General features: G+C 49.4%; 1 protein-coding gene across 1 annotated transcript in view; it reads left to right on the top strand.

Moving 5' to 3' along the window:
* Positions 1 to 1,868: 1,868 nt before the first annotated feature.
* The window catches only part of nwd2 (NACHT and WD repeat domain containing 2), a gene marked incomplete at both ends in the record, with an annotated part of 65,342 nt that continues 59,745 nt past the window's right edge, over positions 1,869 to 7,465 (top strand). The window contains one exon of the mRNA XM_084451915.1: positions 1,869 to 2,019. Within this exon, the coding sequence (XP_084308041.1) occupies positions 1,869 to 2,019 (151 nt within the window). The remainder of the gene's footprint in view (positions 2,020 to 7,465) is intronic.

The raw sequence follows: 7,465 nt of genomic DNA, 5'->3' as shown, positions 1-7,465 counted from the left end.
CCCATGGATCCTCTCCAATCAGCACTATGTGAGACTGGCAATCTGAAGTAGAGAGTAGAGTGCTGCTGCTGCATCCTACAAGACTGAATCTGAAGTAGAGAGTAGAGAGTAGAGAGTAGAGAGTAGGGAGTAGAGAGTAGAGAGTAGAGAGTAGAGAGTAGAGTGTAGAGAGTAGAGAGTAGAGAGTAGAGAGTAGAGTAGAGTAGAGAGTAGAGTAGAGAGTAGAGAGTAGAGAGTAGAGAGTAGAGAGTAGAGTAGAGAGTAGAGAGTAGAGTAGAGAGTAGAGTAGAGAGTAGAGAGTAGAGAGGAGAGAGTAGAGAGTAGAGAGTAGAGAGTAGAGAGTAGAGAGTAGAGAGTAGAGTAGAGAGTAGAGAGTAGAGAGTAGAGTAGAGAGAGAGAGTAGAGAGGAGAGAGGAGAGAGGAGAGAGGAGAGAGTAGAGAGTAGAGAGGAGAGAGGAGAGAGGAGAGAGTAGAGAGGAGAGAGTAGAGAGGAGAGAGTAGAGAGTAGAGAGGAGAGAGTAGAGAGGAGAGAGTAGAGAGTAGAGAGTAGAGAGGAGAGAGGAGAGAGGAGAGAGTAGAGAGTAGAGAGTAGAGAGTAGAGTGCTGCTGCTGCATCCTAGCAGACTGACGGAGAGACGAGCGCGCCGCGTCACTCATCTCCAGACCTCATGACCGCGCGGGTCCGCTGCAATCTCCATTAGACCGACCGGATCAGCCAAGGACCGGGAGCCTGACGGGAGGAGCGAGAGAGAAGGAGAGAGAGAGAGAGAGAGACAGAGAGACAGAGAGAGAGAGAGAGAGAGAAGGAGAGAGAGAGAGAGAAGGAGAGAGAGACGGTAGGTATTTTGGAGTTCTCTGCCGCCAGCGCATCGCTTCCACCGGCCGCAGGATGATGCTCTCCGTTCCGTCCGTGTCCACGGGCTGACTCCCGGTTAGAGAAACTCTTAATGGGCGTTTTTACCGTCTCTGCTGGTTCCCACGGATCAACGGTTGGATATTTTCGAAATGAAACGAATGAACGTGAGCATCGAGAAGTGTTCCGTTACGCAGCATCACCCCTCCCGCAGGTCTCCTGGATGTGCTGCTTCCGTCATTTCATCTTTTAGGCTATTTACATGAGAAATAGCCAAGTGAAAGGATTTTACATTGAATAGGCTGTGGACTTCCCAACTTTTCCCTGGGTTTGTCGTCTGTTTTTGACGGTGTCCATCTTTGAAACAAAGATTTCAGGATAGATCAACTCCGGAGAAACAGCGACTTGAGATCTTCCCCTGGCCGAATAACAATCTCTCGGTTATTCACATCCACTCTCCTTCTGCAAGCATCGTCTGTCGGGTGGGATTGAGCCCGATGCTTGCTCTCTCTGTCTTGCTATTGTCTTGTCTTGTGTTAATAGCATGGCATGCAGAATTCGTAGCGGTGGGCAAAGGAAATTAATTAAAATTAAGCAACATAAAGACAATGCGTAAAATATGTATGCGACTGAATTACATTAGCCTACTCTATTTAGGGGTTCCTTTCCTCCGACTTGGCAGATACATCCTAACTTGATGTGTGTGTGTGTGTGTGTGTGTGTGTGTGTGTGTGTGTGTGTGTGTGTGTGCGTGTGTGTGCGTGTGTGTGTGTGTGCGTGTGTGTGTGTGTGTGTGTGCGCGTGTGTGTGTGTGTGTGTGTGTGTGTGTGCGCGTGTGTGTGTGCGTGTGTGTGTGTGTGTGTGTGTGTGTGTGTGTGTGTGAATGACAGTGAGAGTTTGCCTGCGCGCGCGCTTGCATGGTTGTGTGTCTTCGCGCGTCCTCGTGTCCGGTGTCCTACCTGCTCTAATGAGACCTGTCTCTGTCCGTCCGCAGACACGCTGGAAGTCTTCACCCATGTGGCCCTCGGGAGCGGGAAGCAGGCAGCCCTGCCCGCGGGAGTCTGCGCTCCGCAGGGCGGCCATCAGCGGCAACGTCCTCGCCCTGCCCCCGCACCACGTCCCCACCGGCCGGAGCGTCCGGGTCTTCATCTGCGCCAACCCCGACGGTAAGCCTTCACGTCTGGCACGGCGGACTCATGTGGCGAGGGCCCCTTGTGTGGAGCACAGAAAAAATGAATCTTTACCACAGGGAACCGCTTGACGCCTGGAAAGTGGTGCTTATATAGTTTCTCAGGGCCTTGTAACACCTTTTACGCACCCACGCCGAGACAGTAGCCTACCAACGCAGTAGGACAATAATTCAAGTATCAAATGCTGTTGAATTCAAATGAGTTCACTCTCATATACCACCGGTCACACCCTGATTCTGATGTGCCTAATGAGAAGGGTGCCTACGAGGTTCATTCAGGACGTGCGCGCGGGCCGCGCCAATACTGTGCTCGTGCAGCAGGAGTTCTCATAGCCTACCTGCCTTATTTTATTTTATTTATCACACAGCCTAGTTGTAAGATTTAGTTGCCTGTTGTGAAGATGTCTTGTTAATTGAATGAGATGTTTTAGTGGGACGTAGGCTAGCCATGGTGAAGGATGTGGACGCACTAACCCAGAACGCAGCGAAGGAAAAGCGACGGGAATAGACGACACTCCTTCTTCTTCCAAGAGCAGAAACTGTCTTTTAAATACGCCTTAGGGGGTTCAGAGTAAAAATAGACCTTAATGAAATTGAAGGGACTGAAGTAAACAAGAGCAGGGAAGTGGGGTAGCCTAGCCTGTAACGAATGGAGAGAGACAGAGCCGGGGAAAAGAGAGAGAAGAAAGGCTGGAAGTAATGGAGGTGAGGTGGGAAGCTCTGTCACAATTAGGGTGAAGTGGCAGCTCATCTAGTCTAATGAGTCGCCCAGGCTAATAGCTACTGTAGTGAAGTGCTGTGACCACCTGTGGCTAATTTGGTCAGTTGGGCGTATTCCACTTCACTCTCTGAGGAGACTACTTTTACACGGTTGGTGTAGAAACGGGCACCAGGCCTAGGCCTATACAGAGAGAGGAGGAATAGCCTACAGCTGTGTGCAGACAGGGAGAAAAACAGAGTGGAAGAAATAAATACCAGGATAGCTTTACTGTTACAGTTTAAAGGTCATGCGCATAACGATTGACCCCTCTGTTCCAGTAGGCCTGTTCACTCCTCACCTAGGGTGGATTGACCCCTCTGTTCCAGTAGGCCTATTCACTCCTCACCTAGGGTGGATTGACCCCTCTGTTCCAGTAGGCCTATTCACTCCTCACCTAGGGTGGATTGACCCCTCTGTTCCAGTAGGCCTGTTCCCTCCTCACCTAGGGTGGATTGACCCCTCTGTTCCAGTAGGCCTGTTCACTCCTCACCTAGGGTGGATTGACCCCTCTGTTCCAGTAGGCCTGTTCCCTCCTCACCTAGGGTGTCTGTGACCAACAGCACAAGTGACCAACAATATCCACTGTAGCACAATTGCTTTAATTTTATTTATTCTAGGAAGGTCAGTTGGTTCCTACAATACAGGTGCTGTTGCATGGCCACTAGAGGGCAGTAGGCTATTCATGTAGGCCACTACATTGATAAACTACTTTCCCAGTGATGGTCCATACTTTCAGACAGGTGGGGCATTTTATAATATAGGCTATAGCAAAATTCACTACAAAACATCTTACTATGTTCTCTAATGCTTACCCCAAAAAGCTTGTCAGAAAGAGACCAAGTCCTTGGTAAAAAAAAAAGAAAAACATAATAATAAATAAATAAATAGAAACATACATAAAGAGAGTGCTAATTGGACACTTGGAGAGAGATAGAGTGCGTCTTCAATATGTTCTACTCAGAGATAAGTACTGTATCATAGCGGTTTTACTGCATCGCTTTATTGCAGTCGGGGCGCCTGGAGGCTCTCAGTGTGATATATCCACTACAGACGGGCTTTTATGAGCAGGGGGGCTATAGCATCCGCCCAGCGACACTCTGACTCCACACTTCTTAATCAAAGCCCAAAGACCAGGACTGGGTATATTGCTGTGTGCATTGTCACCGACCGCGTTCTACAGTCAGCTGTCTCTAGTGCCTCGTGTTTCATTCAATTTGTCCTCCGAAGAGAAACAAACACGGTACCTTGCTAGTATCTCTGGCACAAAGCTGTTGTTATATGCCCTTCGGAAAGGCATCGACTATCATAATACACACTCTCACTGCTTACTCTATCAGGTAGATGTAATTTATCATGAGCGTAAAGCGTGGATCTAGATGGTATGTGGTCTTTTATGAGTTCTGATGCGTTGGCAAGCTGCTGAGAGCCAGATGAGTAATGTGAGCCCAGCCGTGGCCCCTCACGGAGACTAGGGATGGGTATCCTTCTACATTTTCTACATTTTTCCATACAATACTTTTTTCGATACCTTGCGTTCGATACCGATACCAAAACGATACCTTTTTCGATACCTAGACTAATTAAAGCACATTTTGTAATGCAATCACCTGAAAATGTTTTTACCATTATGGAAGTCTTTTTACAATACTTGTTCCCAATATAAATTCCAAATGTTATGTATTGTGTGGTGGCGCTGGAAAGGTAGCAGCTATACTAGGCCTACTTTAATATATAATATAATATAATACTAGACAGACGACAAAGGACACTGGAATGTCCTGGTTAACCAAAGCTGGCTCGGACCACAACACGAGGGCGTTTGGCAGCAGGGCAACCTAAGACATGAAATCAACGTTTCATTAATATTATGTTTAGCTACTGCATTGCCGCAATATTAAGTGGCCATGCATAAAATGTTAGCTAGCTAGCAAGCAAACTAAAGCTTGCGCGGGAGCATGGGTCTCTCTTGTCGAAAATTAATGTTGTGGACGATTAGATGCTTCCTTAAGTTAGAGGTATTTCCTGTCTTGGTACAAATGACCTTGTCGCACAAATTGAAAAAATTGAATTTTTGCGAATCCTGGCCCTGCGCCGCCGAGTTCGGCGATTCACGCCGCCAGTGCCGCACAGTTCACGTGAATTGTATTGACTTTCTATGTAAACTCGCCGCGCCGCAGGAAAAATTTGCGCCCGGTGTGAACACAGCATTAGACCACCGCTTCGCCATTTTTCACGTCTGAACAAGTGCGGACTGCGGCGCGAGCGGACACATATAATTTGTTTTCCTACCTCAGCCAGTCAGTGGCCACGTTAGATTTTAGAACAGGTAGGATTGGAAGGATAGGAAGATGAGAGAGATACAAATTAAATAAATAAATACAATAAAATTTTTGTTTAATACATTTTTCAAAAATATCGAAAACAGGGATCGAATGTTTTAAGATCTTTCGATACCTCGATACCTAGCAGTGTTTCGAGAGAGAGAAAGTATGCGTGTGTGTGTGTGTATGTGTGTGTGGTGGATGTGTGTGTGTGTGTGGGTGTGGTGTGTGTGCGGGGGGAAGTTGAGTGTGTGTTTGCTATGTGTGTTATCCACCATGCTTCCTCTCCCTGATCAATTAAAAATACACTATTATCTCCTCTTGTCAGTTCCCAGACAGCAGCTGCATGCCTCAGAAAAGGCAATGGCAATTAATCTTCCGCTTCATCTATGCTAATTTATTAGACTTGGCGTGTGTGTGTGTCTATGACAGAGAGAGAATGAGAGAGAGAGAGAGAGAGAGAGAGAGAGAGAGATGTGTGAGTGTGTGTCTGTGAGTTCACAGGCAGGCATTAGAGTGTGTCTGCGTGCGTGTGTGTGTTTGTGTGTGTGTGTGTGTGTGTGTGTGCGTGCGTGCGTGCGTGTGTGTGTGTGTGTGGGAGGTAGAGCCGCCGTCTGTCCCCGGTTCGATCCCAGCGCACAGCGGTGTGTTGAAGTATCCTTGAGCGAGACCCCGAGCCCCAGACGGTTGTGCTTGGTGCCACCTGTCGCCTCACAGCAACAAGGTCCTGGGTTCAATTCCCTCACAGGCTCCGCCAATAAACAACCTTCAAGGTCCAGTAGTAATACTACTACTAATAATAATAATATTAATAATAATAATGACAAAAGCAACAATATTAAATAATAATAACAAAAGCAACAATATATAAAAAAATAATATATATATAATTATTATGATTATTATTATTATTACTATGTGTGTGCGGGTGGTCCTTTGAGAATATCTGTGATATATAACTCCATTATGTCCATAGCTCAAAGCTCTTTTTGATCCTCTCTCTTCTCTGAGTATCTCTCAGTTTGCTTCGCTGCTCTCCCCCCTGCTCTCTCCCCCCTGCTCTCTCCCCCCTGCTCTCTCCCCCCTGCTCTCTCCCCCCTGCTCTCCCCCCTGCTCTCTCCCCGCTGCTCTCCCCCCTGCTCTCCCTCTCCCCCTCTCCCCCAGACCTCTCATATCATCCTCAATCACGTCAGACCTTTAACAGTGAAATCTGTAAAGCCCTGAAGAGTCCTGCTTTTACGGCGTGACCTGTCTTCCAAACTCAATCTGCTGGAATAGAGGATGGATGGAGGAAGGAGGAGACGGGGAGGAGCAGAGGGGAGGAGGGGAGGAGGAGGAGAAGGGGAGGAGGAGTGGAGGGGAGGGGAGGGGAGGAGGAGGAGACAGGGAGAGAGAGAGGGGGGGGAGAGAGAGAGAGAGGGGGGGGGGGGAGAGAGAGGGGGGAGGGAGAGACGGAGAGAGAGAGGGAAGGGAGAGAGAGAGAAAGAGGGGGAGAGAAAGACAAAGAGGGAGAGAGAGGGGGGGGGAGAGAGTGAGAGACGGAGAGAGAGGGGGGAGAGAGAGACAGAGAAAGAGAGAGGGAGAGAAACGGGAAGAGAGAGTGAGAAAGAGGGGGAGAGAGAGACAAAGGGGGGGAGTGGGAGAGACGGAGAGAGAGAGTGTCGGTGGAGCCTAGCCACCCAGCCCCGCCTCCTTTACCCTCGCCTCCCTCCGGGATGAAGAGAAGAAGAGAGGGGAGGAGAGAGGGGAGGACTAGCGCTGACTGAATTTGGCAGGCGCTTCGCGCGCCACCCACTCCTCTCCCCTGGAGAGGCGGACCAGCGAGGTCGGCCATGCGCCTCCGGGCCGACGAGTCCAACCATGGCTCTGGACACCTCTGATAACCTCATCTACTAGCCTGGTAGGACCATCCTGATCTGGGACAGAGAGAGAAGGGGATGGTGGTACCAGGCTAGGAGAGAGGAGGACAGAGAGAGAAGGGGATGGTGGTACCAGGCTAGGAGAGAGAGGGACAGAGAGAGAAGGGGATGGTGGTACCAGGCTAGGAGAGAGGGGGACAGAGAGAGAAGGGGATGGTGGTACCAGGCTAGGAGAGAGGGGGACAGAGAGAGAAGGGGATGGTGGTACCAGGCTAGGAGAGAGGAGGACAGAGAGAGAAGGGGATGGTCGTACCAGGCTAGGAGAGAGGGGGACAGAGAGAGAAGGGGATGGTGGTACCAGGCTAGGAGAGAGGGGGACAGAGAGAGAAGGGGATGGTGGTACCAGGCTAGGAGAGAGGGGGACAGAGAGAGAAGGGGATGGTGGTACCAGGCTAGGAGAGAGGAGGACAGAGAGAGAAGGGG

The sequence above is a fragment of the Borostomias antarcticus genome (assembly GCF_949987555.1).
Source record: "Borostomias antarcticus genome assembly, chromosome: 17".
NCBI lineage: Eukaryota > Metazoa > Chordata > Actinopteri > Stomiiformes > Stomiidae > Borostomias > Borostomias antarcticus.
This window is presented reverse-complemented; position numbering and strand designations above follow the sequence as displayed.